Source organism: Coregonus clupeaformis, chromosome 18 (assembly GCF_020615455.1).
Source record: "Coregonus clupeaformis isolate EN_2021a chromosome 18, ASM2061545v1, whole genome shotgun sequence".
Classification (NCBI taxonomy): domain Eukaryota; kingdom Metazoa; phylum Chordata; class Actinopteri; order Salmoniformes; family Salmonidae; genus Coregonus; species Coregonus clupeaformis.
Window position 1 is genome coordinate 36571905 of NC_059209.1, and position 26067 is coordinate 36597971.

At 44.0% G+C, this 26067-nt stretch overlaps 1 protein-coding gene across 1 annotated transcript in view; it reads left to right on the forward strand.

The window, feature by feature from the left end:
• The first annotated feature begins 2342 nt into the window (after window positions 1-2342).
• The window catches only part of fras1 (Fraser extracellular matrix complex subunit 1), a 339766-nt gene continuing 316041 nt past the window's right edge, over window positions 2343-26067 (forward strand). The window contains exons 1-2 of the mRNA XM_045226860.1: window positions 2343-2877; window positions 4776-4807. Of these exons, the coding sequence (XP_045082795.1) occupies window positions 2808-2877; window positions 4776-4807 (102 nt within the window). The 5' untranslated portion in view covers window positions 2343-2807. The remainder of the gene's footprint in view (window positions 2878-4775; window positions 4808-26067) is intronic.

The following is a 26067-nucleotide window of genomic DNA, read 5'->3' on the forward strand; positions in this document are numbered from 1 at the left end:
AAACATCCGCTGCCTGTCTGGATGTCACCACTCAGACGTGTGTATATTATGGACAGGTCAAAGACTAATCAATATTTTCTGTAGTTGGTGGTACAGCCTCAACCTGCTTAATACTGTAGTTTATGGAGCCACATTTTACCAGAACATTGGGAATAAACATGTAAATAAACAGGGGGATAAATAAACTGGTGCCAACGTCAGGGATTCACAATGACCATTTTGTAAACAATATATAACTTTTTAGGGCGATTATATTTGGATAGTAGGCTATCCCAATCTAAAGTGCTACGTTATCGGCATTTTGTTTTTCCGTAGCACATAGCCAAATTCACTTGGAGGGAAAGCTGAGGAATTCACGCATGCATGGGGCAGCAGCGGCAACTGTTGTTTTCTAAAGGCCAAGAGTCTTTCTCATCTCTTTTCTCTGCCGGGGACAAAGATCAGGTTGCTCCTACGTGACCCAGAGGAATGTCAGCTTTTCTTAGAACACGCTCACTGAATGGAACGTGTATGTAATTGTTCTTTCATCCAGATTTGAGTATGTTTATAGGCCAGCGATAATGGATTGTTTTATAGCACTATAATATACAATAGCTTCTACAAAGTAGGAGTGTTGATGTCTCACACTCGTTCAAACAGAACGCATAACAACCTGGTAGCATATTGGTCCCGTTCAAACGGAACACATAACAATCTGGTAGCATATTGGTCCCGTTCAAACGGAACGCATAACAATCTGGTAGCATATTGGTCCCGTTCAAACGGAACGCATAACAATCTGGTAGCATATTGGGCCCGTTCAAACGGAACGCATAACAATCTGGTAGAATATTGGTCCCGTTCAAACAGAACGCATAACATTCTGGTACCATATTGGTCCCGTTCAAACGGAACGCATAACAATCTGGTAGCATATTGGTCCCGTTCAAACGGAACGCATAACAATCTGGTAGCATATTGGTCCCGTTCAAACGGAACGCATAACAATCTGGTAGATTATTGGGACCATTCAACACATAACAACCTGGTAGCATATTGGGCCATTCAAACAGAACGCATAACAATCTGGTAGCATATTGGGCCGTTGAAACGGAACGCATAATCTGGTGGCATATTGGCCCCGTTCAAATGGAACGCATAACATTCTGGTAGAATATTGGTCCCGTTCAAACAGAACGCATAACATTCTGGTACCATATTGGGCTCGTTCAAATGGAACGCATAACAATCTGGTAGAATATTGGGCCCGTTCAACGCATAACAACCTGGTAGCATATTGGGCCGTTGAAATGGAACGCATAACAATCTGGAAGCATATTGGGCCCGTTCAAACGGAACGCATAACAATCTGGTAGCATATTGTTGGGCCCGTTCAAACAGAACGCATAACAATCTGGTAGCATATTGGACCCGTTCAAACGGAACGCATAACAATCTGGTAGCATATTGGGCCCGTTCAACGCATAACAACCTGGTAGCATATTGGGCCGTTGAAATGGAACGCATAACAATCTGGTAGCATATTGGTCCCGTTCAAACAGAACGCATAACAATCTGGTAGCATATTGTTGGGCCCGTTCAAACAGAACGCATAACAATATGGTAGCATATTGGGCCCGTTCAACGCATAACAACCTGGTAGCATATTGGGCCGTTGAAATGGAACGCATAACAATCTGGTAGCATATTGGTCCCGTTCAAACAGAACGCATAACAATCTGGTAGCATATTGGACCCGTTCAAACGGAACGCATAACAATCTGGTAGATTATTGGGACCATTCAACGCATAACAATATGGTAGCATATTGGGCCCATTCAAACGGAACTCATTATAATCTGGTAGATTATTGGGACCATTCAACGCATAACAATCTGGTAGCATATTGGGCCCGTTCAAATAGAACGCATAAAATCTGGTAGCATATTGTTGGGCCCGTTCAAACGGAACGCATAACAATCTGGTAGATTATTGGACCCGTTCAAACGGAACGCATAACAATCTGGTAGATTATTGGGCCCGTTCAACGCATAACAATATGGTAGCATATTGGGCCCCTTCAAACGGAACTCATAACAATCTGGTAGCATATTGGCCCCAGAACGCATAACAATCTGGTAACATATTGGGCCCGTTCAAGCATGATTAGAGGAATGAGAAAGATGTAAAATAGCTGTTGTTGCATAGAATTGCCCTATCTTTTATTCATCGTGAGCAGACCGCACATCATACGTTTCTATTCCCTAGACTGCATTCAATCGTCCCGGAGGAGTGCGGGGGACGTCCTACGGGTTGGAGTGTACTTGGAGCGAGAGAGAAGAAACGCTGCATAGCAGGGCACTTTATAGCGTCGCCTCAGTTCTTGCACAGCGCGCCCATGGCAAGTGAGCGAGCGGATTTTAGTCTATAATTATACGATTTGGAAACGGATTTTCATATTTTGTCATGCTGTACAGCATTTAAATCTACGCTCGGTGACACCTGCTTTTTTTGTCTTGAAGTTTCGCCGACCACGAACAGTTGGGACTGCATTCCTTCGCGCTGGAGTCCAGACCTGCAGCGTTTTTCAGAGTGAGTGAGAGAGCGAGAGAGAGAGGGGGTTCCCCTTCGTACCTGCTATCTTCACGCGTAACTTCTGAACTATTCTCCAGCCCAGTCAAACATTCTGCGCTAACTTTTCCCAGTGTTGTCCTTTATCTGAAACATCGGGAAACCAATAATGCTATCTGGGCATCGGTGAGTTTTGAACTAGAAAGATACTGCATTTAAATTCTGCCCAATTGGATTGACTGCCTTGTACGGTGACTATGGCTTTCCAATGGATCCTCGTAGCCGCTTTGGCTGGAATTCTTCTCACCACCACTCCGGAAGTACATGGTGGGTAATTTGTCTCTTATTCAATCACGTGAATTAACAATTTATTGATTGATTGTGGAAAGAACATCTCCAGTATAAAAGGTTTAGGCTACTCTATTCGTTATAATTTAGTCTGTTGCAAACATAGGCAGTCTATTTGACTGTGTTCAGGCTCTAAATATATCTTCTGCATCAAACATCCTATCTGGTTAAGGGCAACTTAGTTATGACATTCTAAAACGGAAATAGAACTCAAGACATTATGGCTTTTAAGAAATAGGCTAGGCACATATTTGGATCCACATGTTATTACAGGGGAATGCACCAAGCTGGCTCCCTTCCTATCTTACTCTGTGGGAAGAAATGTCCCATCGGACTGATTATTATTCATGTTCAGACAGAATATAATCCCAACCAGCCAGGTAAATCTGTAATCTGTAATCTGCCTCTAACTGAGATTGAAATGATCAAATTCCTCACAGTCACTCACACCCACATACTTGTTTTACTGTAACCTAGATATAATAATAACCCTAGGCTACCTTTTACCTCATCACAGTCAACTCCAATGGCATGGAAACATACATATATTCTATCAGGGTTCAGTCAAATGAATGAGGAAGCATTGTATTATAAATCCTTATGCCCCAACCTCCCCCTCTATGCATCTGACATTGAAATGTTGGGCCACTGTAAGAGTCTCTGCAGGAGTGTAGGGCGATGATAATGTAGGCTGTCATTGTAAATCATTTGTTCTTAACTGACATGCCTAGTTAATTAAAGGTAAACAAAAAAAACAACAACAAAAAAAAAACGGCAATAAGGTTTAGCTGTGGATCTGGTGCCCTCTCCCATAGGGCAACTGCTGGACATTTATTCACTGAAGGACATGAGAAAACCCTGTGGGTATAACACTTTACTGACAGCCTGCAGGTATAATGGCTTATTACCTGTTATAAGCATGTATGAGGCTTTATGATATCTTATAACGATGCTTATAATACAATAATAACCCAAAAGATCTGCAGAGATCATGCTCAGCTCTTTATGTACATAAACAGCATAGGCCACAAGAGTAATTATCAGCCAGTATTAAAATGTCCCAGTCAATCCTGAGTTTCCATTTGAATGATGTGGACAGTTGTCTCAGGGGACAGTGGTCTCAGGAGACAGTGGTCTCAGGAGACAGTGGTCTCAGGGGACAGTGGTCTCAGGGGACAGTGGTTTGGGTTGGGAGAGGTGGAGAGAGGGAGGTGGAGGTAGTGGTTGAAGGGTGGGAGAGGTGGAGAGAGGGAGGTGGAGGTAGTGGTTGAAGGTTGGGCACCTGGTGGACTACACCACAGTTGTTCTCTTTCATTGCACTTCTGTCGTGGTTTTTGTGTCTGTTCAACTCTCAGGGCGACCCTTTCCTAGTATTAGATTCCCCCAGACCCTTTGTCAGCCCCAGCCCCAGATGCATTGAAGCGTGTGCTCACACACAACACCAACGCTAGTTTGTTTTCTCAACGTTTACCCTTCCAATTGAGCAAGGAGAATCATGGCCACTCCATTGTTTAAATTCAGCTTAATTTTGTCATGGCTACAGGCTACTGTGCAGCTCAGAGTAAAACCATGTGCTGGTTCAGATGTGCACACTCATGCACGTCAAACACACATCAAATGCGTAGCTTCTTACCTACTCTTACCCTGGTCATAGTGTAATATTTATGTAGGCTTAAGTGCATACTTCAAAAATATTGTATTGTACATTAAATTCCTTTGAACTCTCTCTTAACACTCTTGTTTTCTCCTCCTCCTCCTCCTCCTCCCCCTCCTCCTCCCCCTCCTTCTCCTCCGCCTCCCCCTCCTCCTCCTCCCCCCCCCCTCCTCCTCCTCCTCCTCCTCCTCCTCCTCCTCCTCCTCCTACTCTCCACCCACAGGAGCATGTGTCTATCAGGGATCCCTGTTCGCGGTAAGTGCACCTTCCATCGTTCCTTCCTACCTTCTTCTTCCGCTGCCATATTTATTTCTTTACACACATACTGTACATTGAGTGTACAAAACAAGCTCTTTCCATGACATAGACTGACCAGGTGAAAGCTATGATCCCTTATTGATGTCACTTGTTAAATCTACTTCAATCAGAGTAGATGAAAGGTAGGAGACAGGTTAAAGAAGGAGTTTTAAGACTTGAGACAATTGATTCACGGATTGTGTATGTGTGGCATTCAGAGGTGAATGGGCAAGACAAAATATTTAAGTGCCTTTGAATGGGGTATGGTGGTAGGTGCCAGGCGCACCGGTTTGTGTCAAGAACTGCAACGTTGCTGGTTATTCACACTCAACAGTTTCCCGTGTGTATCAAGAATCGTCCACCACCCAATGGACATCCAGCCAACTTGACACAACCGTGGGAAGCATTGGAGTCAACATGGGCCAGCATCCCTGTGGAACGCTTTCGACACCTTTTAGAGTCCATACCCTGAAGAATTGGGGCTGTTCTGAGGGCAAAGGGGGTGCAAAGGGGGTGCAACTCAATATTAAGAAGGTGTTCCTAATGTTTTGTACACTCAGTGTACAGTGACCCACAGTGCCTTCGGAAAGTATTTAGACACCTTTACCGTTTCCACATTTTGTTACGTTACAGCCTTATTCTAAAAATGATTACATTATTTTATTTAATCAGCAATCTACACACAATACCCCATAATGACAAAGCGAAAACATGTTTTTAGAACAGAAATACCTTATTTACGTAAGTATTCAGACCCTTTGCTATGAGACTTGAAATTGAGCTCAGGTGCATCCTGTTTCCATTAAACATCCTTGAGATGTTTCTACAACTTGATTGGAGTCCACCTGTGGTAAATTCAATTGATTGGACATGATTTGGAAAGGCACACACCTGTCTATATAAGGTCCCACAGTTGACAGTGCATGTCAGAGCAAAAACCAAGCCATGAGGTCGAAGGAATTGTCTGTAGAGCTCTGAGACAGGATTGTGTCGAGGCACAGATATGGGGAAGGGTACCAAAACATTTCTGCAGCATTGAAGGTCCCCAAGAACACAGTGGCCTCCATCATTCTTAAATGGAGGAAGTTTGGAACCACCAAGACTCTTCCTAGAGCTGGCCACCCGGCCAAACTGAGCAATCGGGGGCGAAGGGCCTTGGTCAGGGAGGTGACCAAGAACCCGATGGTCACTCTGACAGAGCTCTAGAGTTCCTCTGTGGAGATGGGAGAACCTTCCAGAAGGACAACCATCTCTGCAGCACTCCACCAATCAGGCCTTTATGGTAGAGTGGCCAGACGGAAGCCACTCCTCAGTAAAAGGCACATGACAGCCCACTTGGAGTTTGCCAAAAGGCACCTAAAGACTCTCAGACCATGAGAAACAAGATTCTCTGGTCTGATGAAACCAAGATTGAACTCTTTGGCCTGAATGCCAAGCGTCACGTCTGGAGGAAACCTGGCACCATCCCTACGGTGAAGCATGTTGGTGGCAGCATCATGCTGTGGGGATGTTTTTCAGCGGCAGGGACTGGGAGACTAGTCAGGATCGAGGGAAAGATGAACGGAGTAAAGTACAGAGAGATCCTTGATGAAAACCTGCTCCAGAGCGCTCAGGACCTCAGACTGGGGCGAAGGTTCACCTTCCAACAGGACAACAACCCTAAGTACACAGCCAAGACAATGCAGGAGTGGCTTCGGTACGAGTCTCTGAATGTCCTTGAGTGGCCCAGCCAGAGCCCGGACTTGATCCCGATCGAACATCTCTGGAGAGACCTGAAAATAGCTGTGCAGCAATGCTTCCCATCCAACCTGACAGAGCTTGAGAAGATCTACAGAAGAGAATTGGACAAACTCCCCAAATACACGTGTGCCAAGCTTGTAGCGTCATACCCAAGAAGACTCAAGGCTGTAATCGCTGCCAAAGGTGCTTCAACAAAGTACTGAGTAAAGGGTCTGAATACTTATGTAAATGTGATATTTCAGTTTTTTAATTTTTAATAAATTTGCCTCAATAAAAAAAAAAAAACGGTTTTTGCTTTGTCATTATGTGGTATTGTGTGTAGGTTGATGAGGGAAAAAAACTATTGAATCAATTTTAGAATAAGGCTGTAACGTAACAAAATGTGGAAAAATTCAAGGGGTCTGAATACTTTCCCAATGCACTGTATGTGGGAACACATTATAAAGGGAGTGTTTCTGAAGCAGGGTTACAGTGAAGATGACCGTGCCGTCATACTATCAGTGGAGATTGTTTCACTGAATTGTTTTCTGAGTGTTCTTCCCAAATGCCACCCTATTCCTTCTGTAGTGCACTTCTTTTGACCAGAGACATAGGAGCCCATAGGGGCTCTGGTCAAAAATTAGTGCACTATATAGGGAATAGGGTGCCATTTGAGACACAGTCTGACATGCAGCGGAGTAGATGCTCCTCATTAATAATGCATCGCTGCTGATGACTTTGTGAATAACAATAGGGAGGATGACTAGATAATGTTGACCACCTCCCAGTGGCACCCTATTCCCTACATAGTGCACTACTTTCCAACAGGGCCCATTCAAAAGTAGTGCACTGTGTAGAGAATATGGTGCCATTTGGGACACAGCAGACCAGATCATGTTGTCCTGGCAATGGTTGCTTGTCTCCTACTCCTACTTATGGAGAAAGCTACATGGATGGCTGTGAGCACTGTAGGAGAAGGTCATGGAGAACGCTACATGGATGTCTGTGAGCACTGTAGGAGAAGGTCATGGAGAACGCTACATGGATGTCTGTGAGCACTGTAGGAGAAGGTCATGGAGAACGCTACATGGATGTCTGTGAGCACTGTAGGAGAAGGTCATGGAGAACGCTACATGGATGTCTGTGAGCACTGTAGGAGAAGGTCATGGAGAACGCTACATGGATGTCTGTGAGCACTGTAGGAGAAGGTCATGGAGAACGCTACATGGATGTCTGTGAGCACTGTAGGAGAAGGTCATGGAGAACGCTACATGGATGTCTGTGAGCACTGTAGGAGAAGGTCATGGAGAACGCTACATGGATGTCTGTGAGCACTGTAGGAGAAGGTCATGCACTTCTAAAGTTGAGAGAGAGTCTGGTATTAAAGGTAGAACTCTGCAATGTAGGCCTACAAACTAAGACTCATGCTTTTCATTTTGTTCAATATCTAATTTATAGATGATTTGTATGGATTGGTTGCTATTGCCTCTCTTTCATTCTGTATGTGCTGTGTCATTCTTGCTGTTTATGGTGAATGTCTTTACATCTTTGTCTCATGACTCACTAGTTGTATAAAGCAGTCCAAACTTATTCAACTTTATTTTTGACCAAAGCATCTTCATGTTCATATATAGACGAAGGCCAGTCTGGGTCTGTCCATTGATGTATGGGCTCTTTGTTCCAAGTTTCAGACCCCATCTAAGAAAGCAAAACACTACTTCTTATTTGGCAGAGAAAGGCAGGAGCCCTGCTTGGCTGAGAAGTTAAGAGCAGGTGTAGAGAAGTTGTAGAGCAGGTGTAGAGCAGGTGTAGAGTAGGTGTAGAGAAGGTTTAGAGAAGGTGTAGAGAAGGTGTAGAGAAATTAAGAGAAGGTGTAGAGAAGGTGTAGAGAAGTTAAGAGTAGGTATAGAGAAGGTGTAGAGAAGGTGTAGATAAGTTACGAGAAGGTGTAGAGAAGTTAAGATAAGGTGTAGAGAAGTTAAGAGTAGGTGTAGAGCAGGGAAGGTGTAGAGAAGGTGTAGAGAAGGTGTAGAGAAGGTGTAGAGAAGGTGTAGAGAAGGTGTAGAGAAAGTGTAGAGAAGTTACGAGAAGGTGTAGAGAAGTTAAGATAAGGTGTAGAGAAGTTAAGAGTAGGTGTAGAGAAGGTGTAGAGACGTTAAGAGCAGATGCAGAGAAGGTGTTCGGTGTTCTTCTGTATGTCCTGAATACCTTCTGAGGAAACAAGCCACGTCATTATTACAGACAGAGTTGCTACTTTAGTTACCCTACTTTTCTCCCCCTGAAACAACTGGTAATCTCACTTGAAACATGGTTAAACACGGTTCTCAGGGGTAGAATTGTGGTTCCCAGGCACTAAGGTTTAATACTGCTTGCACCGCTGTGTGATCAACGTAATTACAGTAAGGTTAGAGTTAGAGCAACAGAACAGAACAGAACAGCAGTTCTCTCTCTCTCTCTCTCTCTCTCTCTCTCTCTCTCTCTCTCTCTCTCTCTCTCTCTCTCTCTCTCTCTCTCTCGCCCCTCATATAAGCCCTAAGAACACTGCACTGGGGGCACAGAGCACCCATTCTATAATTCCACTTCACTTCTGCAATGACTGAAAAGGCCACAATGAGGGAGTGAGGAAGGAGAGGTGGATAGAGAGAGGTGGAGGTAGTGGTTGAAGGGTGGGAGAGGTGGAGAGAGGGAGGTGGAGGTAGTGGTTGAAGGGTGGGAGAGGTGGAGAGAGGGAGGTGGAGGTAGTGGTTGAAGGGTGGGAGAGGTGGAGAGAGGGAGGTGGAGGTAGTGGTTGAAGGGTGGGAGAGGTGGAGAGAGAGGGAGGTGGAGGTAGTGGTTGAAGGGTGGGAGAGGTGGGAGAGGTGGAGAGAGGGAGGTGGAGGTAGTGGTTGAAGGGTGGGAGAGGTGGAGAGAGGGAGGTGGAGGTAGTGGTTGAAGAGGAGGACAGGAGGAAGGATGGGTAGGAGAGGAGGAGGGGAAGACGAGGAGAAGGGGAATGAGTAACGAGAGGGGGGGTGTAGCTGGTAGGCCTGAGCATGTTCAAACACAGTCAGGAAGAGGCCCTTCTGGAGTTCAAAGAGAACAACTAGCTCAACACCTGGAATTGGACCTGGGTACTACCGGAAGAAAATAACACACACACACACACACACAGATTAAAGTGGAAGCTCATCCTAATGGAAGCCCTGAGAAACTCAGAGTTTTGTTGAAGTCTCCGGTCAAGGCATTTGCACATCAAAATAACCAGAGAACAAAGACTTACAGGGGTTGTGTTTTCATGGTTTGAGGTAGAAGTGTGTGTGTTTGTGTTTCACTGTGGTGTGTTTCTGTCATAAGGTTCCTTTAACAGCTTGATGTGGCAAAGCACAGCTCACACAAACCTTTAAAGGTGCACTATGCAGAAATCGCTGTGCCATTTCCTGGTTGCAAAAATTCTAATAGTTCTAATTTCATTTAATGTAACAAATAACAAGCCAAGTATAGTGTAGAGATTCATTGTACTATTTAAATCGCTGTGAAATATATTTTCCATAACCAAAAATATTGTATTTTCAGCTGTTTGAAGCTAGTGTACCAAACCGAAAGTAAAAGTTTTTAAGAACGGGAAGCATAGAAATATCGCACATAGAATAGATCTACAGCTTCTTGCTTTCAATGAGAATGACAGATCTACAACTTACATTTCTATGTGAATTTGGTTGGGTCGCCCAAGAAGTTACATATTGCAGCTTTAAATGAAGAAGAAAAGTTGTGGTTCCCACTGCACTTCCTCCATTATCACTACACATGAAGTTGAACAGACAGAAAGGATTATTGCACAGTCACAAATGCCTTAAGTTGATATTGGACTGCAAGCTGGTGAATTTTGAAGTTGTCCGAAGTGGTGAGCGGACCCCAGACCACACAACCATAGAGGGCAATGGGTTCTATAACTGATTGGAGTATTTTTTGCCATATCCTAATAGGGATGTCAAATGTTATGTTCCTTTTGATGGCGTAGAAGGCCCTTCTTGCCTTGACAGGGCTCTTAACTCCTCAAGCTCCACAATGAGACAGGGTGCAGGCCAGGTAGCAGGCTTTTAGCCAGCCTGACAGCTTAGTGGAGTCTGCCACTAGCACAGTCAGTGTAGTCAGCTCAGCTATCCCCATTGAGACCGTGTGTGTGCCTCGATCTAGGTTGAGCAAAACTAAACATGGCAGTGTTTGCCTTAGCAATCTCACTGGAATAAAGACCTCCTCCATTCCTGTCATTAGTGAAAGAGATTGTGATATCTCACATCTCAAAATAGGGCTACGTAATGTTAGATCCCTCACTTCCAAGGCAGTTATGGTCAATTAACTAATCACTGATCATAATCTTGATGTGATTGGCCTGACTGAAACATGGCTTAAGCCTGATGAATTTGCTGTGTTAAATGAGGCCTCTCCTCCTGGTTACACTAGTGACCCTATCCCCCGCACATCCCGCAAAGGTGGAGGTGTTGCTAACATTTACGATAGCAAATGTCAATTTACCTCCCCAAAAATGACTGCGTTTTCGTCTTTTGAGCTTCTAGTCACTTTTTATAGCTACTATTTACAAGCCTCCTGGGCCGTTTACAGAGTTCCTCACTGAGTTCCCTGAATTCGTATCGGACCTTGTAGTCATGGCAGATAATATTCAAATTTTTGGTGACTTTAATATTCACATGGAAAAGTCCACAGACCCACTCCAAAAGGCTTTCGGAGCCATCATCGACTCAGTGGGTTTAGTCCAACATGTCTCCGGACCTACTCATTGCCACAGTCATACCCTGGATCTAGTTTTGTCCCGTGGAATAAATATTGTGGATCTAAATGTTTTTCCTCATAACCCTGAACTATCGGACCACCATCTTATTATGTTTGCAATCGCAACAAATAATCTGCTCAGACCCCAACCAAGGCCCATCAAAAGCCGTGCTATAAGTTCTCAGACAACCCAAAGATTCCTAGAGGCCCTTCCAGACTCCCTCCACCTACTCAAGGACGTCGGAGTAGAAAAATCAGTTAACGACCTAATTGAGGATCTAAATGTAACCTTGCGTAATACCCTAGATGCAGTCGCACCCCTAAAAACAAAAAGCATTTGTCACAAGAAACTAGCTCCCTGGTATACAGAAAATACCAGAGCCCTGAAGCAAAACTCCAGAAAATTGGAACGGAAATAGTGCTCCACCAAACTGGAAGTCTTCCTACTGGCTTGGAAAGAAAGTACAGAGCAGTTTTGAAGAGCCCTCACTGCTGCTCGATCATCCTATTTTTCCAACCTAATTGAGGAGAATAAGAACAATCCAAAATGTCTATTTGATACTGTTCAAAGCTAACTAAAAAGCAGCATTCCCCAAGAGAGGATGCCTTTCACTTCAGCAGTGATGAATTCATGAACTTCTTCGATGAAAAGATCATGATCATTAGAAAGCAAATTACGGACTCCTCTTTGAATCTGCGTATTTCTCCAAAGCTCAGCTGTCCTGAGTCTGCACAAAACTGCCAGGACCTAGGATCAATGGAGACACTCAAGTTTTTAAATCCTATATCTCTTGACACATTCATGAAAATAGTCATGGCCTCTAAACCTTCTAGGTGCTTTTGTAGGCCTTCATTGGTTGTGGACAGAAGCAGCAGATCATCTGCAAAGAGGAGACTGGCTGGGTGCTGCAGACTGTTCTAGTGCCCTGGCCAATTCATTGATATAGATGTTGAATAGGGTGGGGCTCAAGCTGCATCCCTGTGTCACCCCCCGGCCCTGAAGGAAGAAATCTGTGTGTTTATTGCATATTTTTTTACCACACACTTATTGTTTGTGCACATAGATTTTATAATATCGTAGGTTTTCACTGCTTTCCATCAGTTTATACAGCAGGCCCTCATGCCAAATTGAGACAAAAGTTATTTTGAAATCAACAAAGCATGAGAAGACTTTGCTTTTTTTTTTGTCAATTAGGGTTTGCAGGGTGTTGATGATACTGCAGAGGATTTTCTCGAAGTTACTGTTGACACAGATTCCACTGTAATTACTAGGGTCACATTTGTCTCAATTTTTGTGGATTGGTGTAATCAGACCTTGGTTCCAAATATTGGGGAAGATGCCAGAGCTCAGAATAATATTGACGCCTTTTTGGGTTGAAGGTTTGTATTTTGTCCTGTAGTTCATTCAATGTAATTGGATATTCCTCACCGTTCTCATGATCATTGCAACTCCACGAGGTGAGATCTTGGATGGAGCCCCAGGCCGAGGGAGATTGACAGGTCTTTTGTGTTTCTTCCATTTGCAAATAATCGCACCAACTGTTGTCACCTTCTCACCAAGCTGCTTGGCGATGGTCTTGTAGCCCATTCCAGCCTTGTGTAGGTCTACAATCTTGTCCCTGACATCCTTGGAGAGCTCTTTGGTCTTGGCCATGGTGGAGAGTTTGGAATCTGATTGATTGATTGCTTCTGTGGACAGGTGTCTTTTATACAGGTAACAAGCTGAGATTAAGAGCACTCCCTTTAAGAGTGTGCTCCTAATCTCAGCTCATTACCTGTATAAAAGACACCTGGGAGCCAGAAATCTTTCTGATTGAGAGGGGGTCAAATACTTATTTCCCTCATTAAAATGTAAATCAATTTATAACATATTTGACATGCGCTTTTCTGGATTTTTTTGTCGTTATTCTGTCTCTCACTGTTCAAATAAACCTACCATTAAAATTATAGACTAATCATTTCTTTGTCAGTGGGCAAACGTACAAAATCAGCAGGGGATCAAATACTTTTTTCCCTCACTGTATTTCTGTATTTCTAATTTTAGCTCCACGGATAAATTATTAGACTTTATTAGTGATTTAAATACTTGGATGCCTCACAACTTCCTCAAGCTAAATCAAGACAAGACCGAGGTTCTTATTGAAGCACAGAGAGAGAATCTGGCCGCACATTTTAAAGATAAAACACCAGGTAAAAAACCTAGTTGTCATTTTAGATTCTGAACTCAATTTCGAATCATACATTAGGAATGTGACCAAAAAAAGCTTTTTACCACCTGAGGAATATTGCCAAGGTGCGGCCGTTTCTATCTCAGGCTGATACAGAGAGACTCATCCATGCTAAGGCTGATACAGAGAGACTCATCCATGCTAAGGCTGATACAGAGAGACTCATCCATGCTAGACTACTGTAACGCTCTCCTGTCTGGTCTACACAAGAACGCCATTGGTCAACATTTTACATTTTACATTTTAGTCTTTTAGCAGACGCTCTTATCCAGAGCGACTTACAGTTAGAGTGAGTGCATACAATAAATCGTTTAATTTTTTTCATACTGGCCCGCCCTGTGGGAATCGAACCCACAACCCTGGCGTTGCAAACGCCATGCTCTACCAACTGAGATACATCCCTGCCGGCCATTCCCTCCCCTACCCTGGACGACGCTGGGCCAATTGTGCGCGCCGCCCCATGGGTCTCCCGGTCACGGCCGGCTACGACAGAGCCGGGATTCGAACCAGGATCTCTAGTGGCACAGCTAGCACTGCGATGCAGTGCCTTAGACAACTGCAAAACATACAGAATGCTACAGCACGGGTACTAACCAAGACCAGACGGAGAGCACACGTTACACCGGTTTTAAGGTCTCTGCACTGGCTGCCTGTAAGTTTTAGAATTTATTTTAAGATTATTCTATTGGTTTTTAAATCAATCCACGATTGTGCACCCCAATACATATCAGACATGCTTTTGAGTTATGTACCCAGTAGGTCCCACAGGTCCTCTGGCACTGGCCTTTTAACTATCCCAAAAGCATAGGACCAAGAGGCATGGAGAGGCATTCTTTAGTTACTATGCCCCCAGCCTCTGGAATAGCCTGCCAGAGAACCCGAGGGGGGCCGAAACTGTGGACATATTTAAAAGAGATCTTAAAACACTCCTTTTTAGCTTTGCTTTTCCTCAGGGTGATTTTTTTAGTCTTTCATTTTTTATTGTTATTCATTTGTTTTTTATTCTCTTACTTGTGTAGTAAACATTTCTGTTTTATTTAAATGTTTTTTATTTATGTTTTTTCCTGTGAAGCACATTGTGTTGCATTCCATGTCTGAAAATGTGCTATATAAATAGTGTTTCCCTATGGTAAAGGCGTATGTTCTGGTTTTCTGTGTCTCTGTGTTTTTTGGTAGGATAGGTTTCTCAATTTCTTTCTTAGGTTTTTTTGCTAGAATTTTGTTTATTTGATATGTTAGCTGATAGGTCAAATATACTGTTAAGACTTCCTATTGCTAGGTTTACACCTTCACTATAGCAGGGAAACATTTTGTCCAGGCAGTTGTCTAGGAGGGATTGGATTTGTTTTTAGCCAATTGTTCTTTGGTAGGTTTCTACACTATCTTCCTTCCATATATAGGATTTCTTAACAGCATGCAGTTTGTTGGTATTTGATGCCTCATTGTTGAGTATTGCTCTGTTCAAGTAGATTGTTATTTTGCTGTGGTCTGATAGGGGTGTCAGTGGGCTGACTGTGAACGCTCTGAGAGACTCTGGGTTGAGGTCTGTGATAAAGTAGTCTACAGTGCTACTGCCAAGAGATGAGCTGTAGGTCTACCTAGCGTAGTAATCCCCTCGAAGCATACCATTGACTATGTACAGACCCAGCGTGCGACAGAGCTGCAGGAGTTGTGACTAGTTTTTGTTGATTATGTTGTAGTAGTTGTGTTTATGGGGGAAGGAATGCTGTCACCTTCAGGTAGGTGTTTCTCTCTCTCTCTCTCTCTCTCTCTCTCTCTCTCTCTCTCTCTCTCTCTCTTTCTGTTTCTCTTTGTCTCTCTCTGTTCTCTGAATCTCTCCTGTCTCTCTATCTTTGCCCCTCTATGTCTCTCTCTCTGCCTCTCTCTCTCTCTCTCTGCCTCTCTCTCTCTCTCTCTCTCTCTCTCTCTCTCTCTCTCTCTCTCTCTCTCTCTCTCTCTCTCTCTCTCTGCCGCTCTCTGCCTCTCTCTGCCTCTCTCTACCTCTCTCTCTCTCTCTCTCTCTCTCTCTCTCTCTCTCTCCTGTCTCTGTCTCTCTCTCTCTCTCTCTCTCTCTCTCTCTGTCTCTGTCTCTCTCTCTCTCTCTCTCTCTCTCTCTCTCTCTCTCTCTCTCTCTCTCTCTCTCTCTCTCTCTCTCTCTATCTCTCTCTCTTTCTCCTCTCTCCCTCCTCTCTTTCTACAGAGGGTTCTACATGGAACCCAAAAGGGTTCTTCAAAGCGTTCTCCCATGAGGACAGCCGAATAACCCTTTTGGAACCTTTTTTTCTAATCGTGTATATCCTATATCAAAGTCCTCACATCCTCAACTTTGAAGTTTACATTACTAGCTGAGCTCTGCTTTGTACGAGCAGGTTGGCATTTCATGTCATGAATCTTACCCTGGTGGCAGCTCTGCAGTGTGTTCACTAGCTAGCACAGCCACAAAGTCATAAAAACCTGATTTTAAACCTTAACCCTAGCCTTAACCACACTGCTAACCCTAATGCCTAACCCTAACCTTAAATTAAGACCAAAAAGCTAAAGTTTTATGATATAGCCAATTTTGACTTTGCAGCTGACCCATCTAGCGGAAATTGCTCAGTTCTTCCTCCAGGGCAAGATTCATGACAATGAACATCAACCTGTGTGTACCAGACCTACCACTCTCACAAGGAGTACTCTGCTCTGAACTAGGCCTACCACTCTCACAAGGAGTACTCTGCTCTGAACTAGGCCTACCACTATCACAAGAAGTACTCTGCTCTGAACTAGGCCTACCACTCTCACAAGGAGTACTCTGCTCTGAACTAGACCTACCACTCTCACAAGGAGTACTCTGCTCTGAACTAGACCTACCACTCTCACAAGGAGTACTCTGCTCTGAACTAGGCCTACCACTCTCACAAGGAGTAGCCATACCTTACATGTGGCCTATTTTAGATTCCTTCCTGGTCTGAGTGAAGGGGCGGGTGACATATCCTATCCAGTGGTGTGTATCTGTCAGTAGAAGTGCCCTCTGACACGTCGTACTGGCCTGATTGTACTGCCATGCTGTACTGTAAAGCTGCCCCGGCGCTGCTTCACAGCGACACAGATACAACCAGCACCTTTTGTCACGTCTAAATATATCACTGGTGCCTCAGAGCAGGCATTCCTGGCATTGCAAGTCATCCTCCCCAGTAGGGATCCAAATGTAGGGCACTTCAAGAATAGAACCATCGATAGCAGCAGGCAGGGAAGGAACACCAAGTTTCTTAAAGAGCGGAAGAGCTGTAGGCTACTGTACGAAGAAACTTAAATATTTTTTGCTTCACGTGTTGGTGGTTACACTGTATCTGTGCTTGCCGCTTGTTGCATGGTATGTATTGCAATATGCAGATAAATATGCAACTGCACATGAGGACAAAGATCATACTTTTTGGAGAAATGTCCTCTGGTCTGATGAAACAAAAAATAGAACTGTTTGGCCATAATGACCATTGTTATGTTTGGAGGAAAAAGGGGTAGGCTTGCAAGCCGAAGAACACCATCCCAACCGTGAAGCACGGGGGTGGCAGCATCATGCTGTGGGGGTGCTTTGCTGCAGGAGGAACTGGTGCACTTCACAAAATAGATGGCGTCATGAGGAAGGAAAATTATGTGGATATATTGAAGCAACATCTCAAGACATCAGTCAGGAAGTTAAAGCTTGTACGCAAATGGGTCTTCCAAATGGACAATGACCCCAAGCATACTTTCAAAGTTGTGGCTTAAGGACAACAAAGTCAAGGTATTGGAATGGCCATCACAAAGCCCTGACCTCAATCCTATAGAACATTTGTGGGCAGAACTGAAAAAGCGTGTGCGAACAAGGAGGCCTACAAACCTGACTCAGTTACACCAGCTCTGTCAGGAGGAATGGGCCAAAATTCACCCAACTTATTGTGGGAAGCTTGTGGAAGGCTACCCGAAACGTTTGACCCAAGTAAAACAATTTAAAGGCAATGCTACCAAATACTAATTGAGTGTATGTAAACTTGTGACCCACTGGGAATGTGATGAAATAAATAAAAGCTTAAATAAATAATTCTCTCTACTATTATTCTGACATTTCACATTTTTAAAATAAAGTGGTGATCCTAACTGACCTAAGACAGGGAATTTTACTAGGATTAAATGTCAGGAATTGTGAAAAACTGTACATAGTTAAGTAACCATGGTAACCAAATGCCCTATTAACTTTTGTTTACCAGAGTTTAGCCTAACCCACAGACTGTAGGCTATATGAGAATGACCCACAGGCTGTAGGCTAAATGACAACGACTACTAACCCACAGGCTGTAGGCTAAATCACAACGACTACTAACCCACAGGCTGTAGGCTATATCACAACGACTACTAACTACATTTTCTATAGGATTGAGGTCAGGGCTTTGTGATGGCCACTCCACTACCTTGACTTTGTTGTCCTTAAGCCATTTTGCCACAACTTTGGAAGTATGCTTGGGGTCATTGTCCATTTGGAAGACCCATTTGAGACCAAGCTTTAACTTCCTGACTGATGTCTTGAGATGTTGCTTCAATATATCCACAACATTTTCCTTCCTCATGATGCCATCTATTTTGTGAAGTGCACCAGTCCCTCCTGCAGCAAAGCACCCCCACAGCATGATGTTGCCACCCCCGTGCTTCACGGTTGGGATGGTGTTCTTCGGGTTGCAAGCTACCCCCTTTTTCCACCAAACATAACGATGGTCATTATGGCCAAACAGTTCTATTTTTGTTTCATCAGACCAGAGGACATTACTCCAAAAAGTCCCCATGTGCAGTAGCAAACCTTAGTCTGGCTTTTTTATGGCGGTTTTGGAGCAGTGGCTTCTTTCTTGCTGAGCGGCCTTTCAGGTTATGTCAATATAGGACTCGTTTTACTGTGAATATAGATACTTTTGTACCTGTTTCCTCCAGCATCTTCACAAGGTTCTTTGCTGATGTTCTGGGATTGATTTGCACTTTTCACACCAAAGTACGTTCATCTCTAGGAGACAGAACGCGTCTTCTTCCTGAGCAGTATGACGGCTGCATGGTCCCATGGTGTTTATATTTGCGTACTATTGTTTGTACAGATGAACGTACCTTCAGGCGTTTGGAAATTGCTCCCAAGGATGAACCAGACTTGTGGAAGTCTACAATTATTTTTCTGAGGTCTTGGCTGATTTCTTTTGATTTTCCCATGATGTCAAGCAAATAGGCACTGAGTTTGAACGGAAGCCTTGAGATACATCCACAAGTACACCTCCAATTTTCATTTTAGTCATTTAGCAGACGCTCTTATCCAGAGCGACTTAAAGGAGCAATTAGGGTTAAGTGCCTTGCTCAAGGGCATATCAACACATTTTTCACCTAGTCGGCTCGGGGATTAGAACCAGCGACCTTTCGGTTACTGGCACAACGCTCTTAACCACTAAGCTACCTGCCGCCCCTCAAAGTATGTCAATTAGCCTATCAGAAGCTTCTAAAGCCATGACATCATTTTCTGGATTTTTCCAAGCTGTTTAAAGGCACAGTCAACTTAGTGTTTGTAAACTTCTTACTCACTGGAATTGTGATACAGTGAATTATAAGTGAAATAATCTGTCTGTAAACAATTGTTGGAAAAATTACTTGTGTCATGCACAAAGTAGATGTCCTAACCGACTTGCCAAAACTATAGTTTGTTAACGAGAAATGTGTGGAGTGGTTGAAAAACAAGTTTTAATGACTCCAACCTAAGTGTATGTAAACTTCCGACTTCAACTGTATATCAGTCAATAACAGCTAATTAAGTTTCCTCTTGACATAAAACTTTTAGCTACAAACCAAAGGATTTAAAATGGAAGTGAATAGCGAGATTGTTGTTGTGTGGAGGATCTGCTTTGACTTTCTTTCTTGTTGGCTAGCAAACTAGCTAACATTAGCTAATGTTGGGCTCCCGAGTGGCACAGCGGTCTAAGGCACTGCCTCTCAGTGCTTGAGGCATCACTACAGACCCCCTGGTTCGATTCCAGGCTGTATCACAACCGGCTGTGATTGGGAGTCCCATAGGGCGGCGCACAATTGGCCCAGTGTCGTCCAGGTTTGGCTGATGTAGTCCGTCATTGTAAATAAGAATTAGTTCTTGACTGACTTGCCTACTTAAATAAAGTTTTTTAAAAAGGCTAGCTAACGTTAGCATGTTAATGTTAGCTAACTGCTTCTAAACAGCCAGCAGGCCAACTCTTACAAACCACATCATTTGAAATATAAGTGACTGGAGATATAGTTGTTGCATAGGCTTTGTACCTTTTTGCTAACACTAGCTGTGAATTGCTTGGCTTACTAACTAGCTTGCAGTGTCCTCGTGTCTTCCCTAGTCTCAAGAAGAGGATCCTTCTCCCCACCGGAGAATTTGTAAAAAAAAAAAGTGGGTTTTTTGAAGTGTTTTTTTTCTCCAATTTATACTTTGGCCACAAATACGTAAGACTGGTCAACAATATTATTTGGGTATAAGTTAACAGAATATTAACTTTTAAAAGTGAGATTTTCACTGGAAAGTTACTTTAAGACATGAATATGTTTAAGCCGGCTGCTTAACTCATACCATTACGTCTGGAGGAACATCTTAAGCATGGGAATACATATCTAGGGACATTGTCCCCTACAGGCCTTTGATGCTTAAGAATGACTTTCAGCTGGTTCCAAATGAACATTTAGCCGTACGTCAAGAGGAAATACACATCCATGGTGACGTTGACAAATGACGTTAAGATTTAATAGGATCTGACTGTCACAGGGCTGAGCCGAGGAGAATCCGTATATATGAAAAGGAACTGACTGGATTAATGCTGGAGCCCTGCTGGAGATAAATCGTCTGTGTGGCGGCAGTGGGGTCGCCATGTGTGTGTCGTGTGTGTGTGTGGAAGCACCAGGGACTGATGTTTCAGGCTGGGGTAGTCCCAGGGCTCAATACCCTAACCCCCATGTGATCAGAGGAAAATAATATAAACGCAACATGCAACAATTTCAAAGATTTTACTGAGTTACAGTTCATATAAGGACATCAGTCAATTGAAATCAATTCATTAGGCCCTAATCTATGGATTTCACAAGACTGGGAATACAGATATGCATCCGTTTGTCACAGATACCTTTAAAAAAAGGTAGGGGCGTGGATCAGAAAACCAGTCAGTATCTGGTGTGACCACCATTTGCCTCATGCAGCGCGACACGTCTCCTTCGAAAACTGCACATTTTAGAGTGGTCTTTCATTGTCCCCAGCACAAGGTGCACCTGTGTAATGATCATGCTGTTTAATCAGCTTCTTGATATGCTACACCTGTCAGGTGGATGGATTATCTTGACAAAGGAGAAATGCTCAGTGACAGGGATTTAAACAAATGTGTGCACAATATTTTAGAGAAACAAGCTTTTGGTGCGTATGGAACAGTTCTGAGATCTTTTATTTCAGCTCATGGAACATGGGACCAACACTTTACATGTTGTGTTTATATTTTTGTTCAGTGTAAAATCAATGAATACTGTATATGAATAATTGTTTTAGTTTAATAAATTACAATAGATTGCAATAGATTTTCTGTTAATTACCAATATTACTGAAGATTCCTGTAAATTTAGTAAATTACTGGTAGCTTTGCAACCCTACCTTGGAGAGAAGACATGGACCGCTGGAGAGAGAGAGGGGGATGTAGGGAAAAGAGAGGGATAGAGAGAAGGAAGGAGATATTAAAAACTACAGGAGTTGACAGAGGGAACAAGAAAAACAGGGAAGGGATTTGAGAGAATGGGACAGAACAAGAGAGTATATCAGTTGTATGGTTGTATTATTGTCACTGCTTTTAATGTTTTTTGGTTGAACCCTGACTGCACAACACATTTCCCAATTGGGACAATAAAGGTATATGGAACTTGAACTTGAGAAGGTGAGGGAGAGGGAGGGAGGGAGGGAGTGAGGGAGAGGGAGGGAGGGAGGGAGGGAGGGAGGGAGGGAGGGAGAGAGAGAGAGAGAGAGAGAGAGAGAGAGAGAGAGAGAGAGAGAGAGAGAGAGAGAGAGAGAGAGAGAAGAGGAGAAAGGGTGGGGGGAGCGAGAGAGAGAGACAGAAGAGAGAGAGAAAGAGAGAGAAAGAGAGAAAGGGAGTTAACCTGGCTTAACCCTGGTCCTGTGAGACAACAGGCGGTGTGAGACGAGTCAGCGTTTTTCTCTCTCTCTCTCTCTCTCTCTCTCTCTCTCTCTGCTGGAGAATGTCAGAAGAGGGGGAGTAGTTACCTCTGGACAGGTAGACCCATGCCGCCTTTTTTTTTGCACGCCATTTCTAAAATTATCTCTCTTTTCTTATCTTTTTTAGGGTCACCTGACTTCAGCCTAACTGGCTTGGCTTGAAGGAGAAATAAATCATAAAACGCTGTTGGTCATAGTCCTGTCCATTCCTGTCGTCACCCCAAACATATCATTTTTCTATTTCTGCAGTGCTGCAGTTTTTATCTGCGATGCTATGTTCCGTGTTTGGGTTTTTATGTAAAAGTCTAAAACAGTCCATATGAAATGTATGGGTTCAAATTGGGGCACCCCACCCTCTAGTCATGTTCAACACAAGTCAAAGCAAAAGTGTGTGCAACGTGATCAAAAATGCGCTAGGAGCAGTTAGATACACTGGAGTGGTACTCTTTTCTAGTGTTTTGAACTTATCCTAGCTGTGCTTGAATTCCTCCGTGTTTACCTCTGAAGGCATGATAGCAGTCAACTAGCAACCTCAGAGAGAGAACGTGAGAAAGAGAGGGAGAGAGTCCACTAGCAACCACTAGCAACCTTACTGTTTTTCTCTGTCTGTTATGAGCTGGAGTAGCTTTCACTGTCTGTTAGGAGCTGGAGTAGCTTTCTCTGTCTGTTAGGAGCTGGAGTAGCTTTCACTGTCTGTTAGGAGCTGGAGTAGCTTTCTCTGTCTGTTAGGAGCTGGAGTAGCTTTCACTGTCTGTTAGGAGCTGGAGTAGCTTTCTCTGTCTGTTAGGAGCTGGAGTAGCTTTCTCTGTCTGTTATGAGCTGGAGTAGCCTTCTCTGTCTGTTAGGAGCTGGAGTAGCTTTCTCTGTCTGTTAGGAGCTGGAGTAGCTTTCTCTGTCTGTTAGGAGCTGGAGTAGCTTTCTCTGGAGTAGCTTTCTCTGTCTGTTATGAGCTGGAGTAGCTTTCTCTGTCTGTTAGGAGCTGGAATAGCTTTTACTGTCTGTTAGGAGCTGGAGTAGCTTTCACTGGAGTAGCTTTCTCTGTCTGTTATGAGCTGGAGTAGCTTTCTCTGTCTGTTAGGAGCTGGAGTAGCTTTCACTGTCTGTTAGGAGCTGGAGTAGCTTTCACTGTCTGTTAGGAGCTGGAGTAGCTTTCTCTGTCTGTTAGGAGCTGGAGTAGCTTTCTCTGTCTGTTATGAGCTGGAGTAGCCTTCTCTGTCTGTTAGGAGCTGGAGTAGCTTTCTCTGTCTGTTAGGAGCTGGAGTAGCTTTCACTGTCTGTTAGGAGCTGGAGTAGCTTTCTCTGTCTGTTAGGAGCTGGAGTAGCTTTCTCTGTCTGTTATGAGCTGGAGTAGCCTTCTCTGTCTGTTAGGAGCTGGAGTAGCTTTCTCTGTCTGTTAGGAGCTGGAGTAGCTTTCTCTGTCTGTTAGGAGCTGGAGTAGCTTTCTCTGGAGTAGCTTTCTCTGTCTGTTATGAGCTGGAGTAGCTTTCTCTGTCTGTTAGGAGCTGGAATAGCTTTCACTGTCTGTTAGGAGCTGGAGTAGCTTTCACTGGAGTAGCTTTCTCTGTCTGTTATGAGCTGGAGTAGCTTTCTCTGTCTGTTAGGAGCTGGAGTAGCTTTCACTGTCTGTTATGAGCTGGAGTAGCTTTCTCTGTCTGTTAGGAGCTGGAGTAGCTTTCTCTGTCTGTTATGAGCTGGAGTAGCTTTCTCTGTCTGTTATGAGCTGGAGTAGCTTTCACTGTCTGTTAGGAGCTGGAGTAGCTTTCTCTGTCTGTTAGGAGCTGGAGTAGCTTTCACTGTCTGTTAGGAGCTGGAGTAGCTTTCTCTGTCTGTTAGGAGCTGGAGTAGCTTTCACTGTCTGTTAGGAGCTGGAGTAGCTTTCTCTGTCTGTTAGGAGCTGGAGTAGCTTTCTCTGTCTGTTATGAGCTGGAGTAGCCTTCTCTGTCTGTTAGGAGCTGGAGTAGCTTTCTCTGTCTGTTAGGAGCTGGAGTAGCTTTCTCTGTCTGTTAGGAGCTGGAGTAGCTTTCTCTGGAGTAGCTTTCTCTGTCTGTTATGAGCTGGAGTAGCTTTCTCTGTCTGTTAGGAGCTGGAGTAGCTTTCACTGTCTGTTAGGAGCTGGAGTAGCTTTCACTGGAGTAGCTTTCTCTGTCTGTTATGAGCTGGAGTAGCTTTCTCTGTCTGTTAGGAGCTGGAGTAGCTTTCACTGTCTGTTAGGAGCTGGAGTAGCTTTCACTGTCTGTTAGGAGCTGGAGTAGCTTTCTCTGTCTGTTAGGAGCTGGAGTAGCTTTCTCTGTCTGTTATGAGCTGGAGTAGCTTTCTCTGTCTGTTAGGAGCTGGAGTAGCTTTCTCTGTCTGTTAGGAGCTGGAGTAGCTTTCACTGTCTGTTAGGAGCTGGAGTAGCTTTCTCTGTCTGTTAGGAGCTGGAGTAGCTTTCTCTGTCTGTTATGAGCTGGAGTAGCCTTCTCTGTCTGTTAGGAGCTGGAGTAGCTTTCTCTGTCTGTTAGGAGCTGGAGTAGCTTTCTCTGTCTGTTAGGAGCTGGAGTAGCTTTCTCTGGAGTAGCTTTCTCTGTCTGTTATGAGCTGGAGTAGCTTTCTCTGTCTGTTAGGAGCTGGAATAGCTTTCACTGTCTGTTAGGAGCTGGAGTAGCTTTCACTGGAGTAGCTTTCTCTGTCTGTTATGAGCTGGAGTAGCTTTCTCTGTCTGTTAGGAGCTGGAGTAGCTTTCACTGTCTGTTATGAGCTGGAGTAGCTTTCTCTGTCTGTTATGAGCTGGAGTAGCTTTCTCTGTCTGTTATGAGCTGGAGTAGCTTTCTCTGTCTGTTATGAGCTGGAGTAGCTTTCTCTGTCTGTTAGGAGCTGGAGTAGCTTTCTCTGTCTGGTAGGAGCTGGAGTAGCTTTCTCTGTCTGTTAGGAGCTGGAGTAGCTTTCTCTGTCTGTTAGGAGCTGGAGTAGCTTTCTCTGTCTGTTAGGAGCTGGAGTAGCTTTCTCTGTCTGTTAGGAGCTGGAGTTGCTTTCACTGGAGTAGCTTTCTCTGTCTGTTAGGAGCTGGAGTAGCTTTCTCTGTCTGTTAGGAGCTGGAGTAGCTTTCTCTGTCTGTTAGGAGCTGGAGTAGCTTTCTCTGGAGTAGCTTTCACTGGAGTAGCTTTCTCTGGAGTAGCTTTCACCGGAGTAGCTTTCGCTGGAGTAGCTTTCAATGGAGTAGCTTTCTCTGTGGTAGATTTCACTGGGGTAGCTTTCTCTGGGGTAGCTTTCTCTAGGGTAGCTTTCTTTGCACGTACACAGCCGTTCCAATGGAGAGGACCCCATGTAGAGAAGTGAACCACTGCAGCACAGCATCGGCATGTAAATGCCTGGAGAATGCTCTCTTCAGAAACACAGCAGACCAGGAGGACACAGAACTGAAATAGATTATTGAGGACTTGCCATTTGTGGCTTTCCCTTCCTTTCCCCACTTGTGAATTATTAAGAAGTCTTAGACCGTGAAGTGCCTACAGTGGCTCTTCTCCCACAAGACGCTTTTAAGGCTAATCTGCTTCTTAGTTCTTCAACATTCACACATTCCCATGTTTTCACAAGTCTATACTTCTCTCATCTTGCTTGAGGCTCTCCTCTTGAACGGTTTGGAAGGTCTTCATGTAAAGACTCACGTCATACAGAAGTATCTCTTTGTGTAGTTCAATAACCATTTATTGCATCCCTTAAGAAAGGCCCAGCAGCCGAATGATCAGAGCTGGCTAATATTGTATACAAAAATAAAACAAGTGCAGCGTATCCTACTACTATGCCCATTTTCCCAACAGGTTTAGTTTAAACCTGTTGTGTGTGAGAAGTTAATGCTGTGGTTTCCTGCTCAGCCGTAACATAGTGACCTGGAAATGGTGACCTCTTAATCCCTCACAGGGTCAACACAGAACTCTCCTGCTGCCTGCTGTGGATTTACTATTGCTTATAATTGATTAACCTGGAGAGAAATACGAGGGAGAGGGAAGGAGGGAGGGAGTTTTGACATTCTCCCCTCCTTCAGAGTACATGTTTGCTCAGGTGTTTAGTAGCAGGTTTTTGGCTCTCCAACATCCAGACGAGACTCTTAGGGACAGTTTACCCAGACACAGATTAAGCCTAGTCCTAGACCTAGACTGAACATAATGTTCAACAGAGAATCTCCATTGTCCAGGCATTTAGAATCAGATTTATGGCTCTCAAACATCCAGACGAGACTCTTAGACTTTGATCTAGACAAGAGGAGACAGGACGGTTGTCCTCTAAATAACATTAACAGA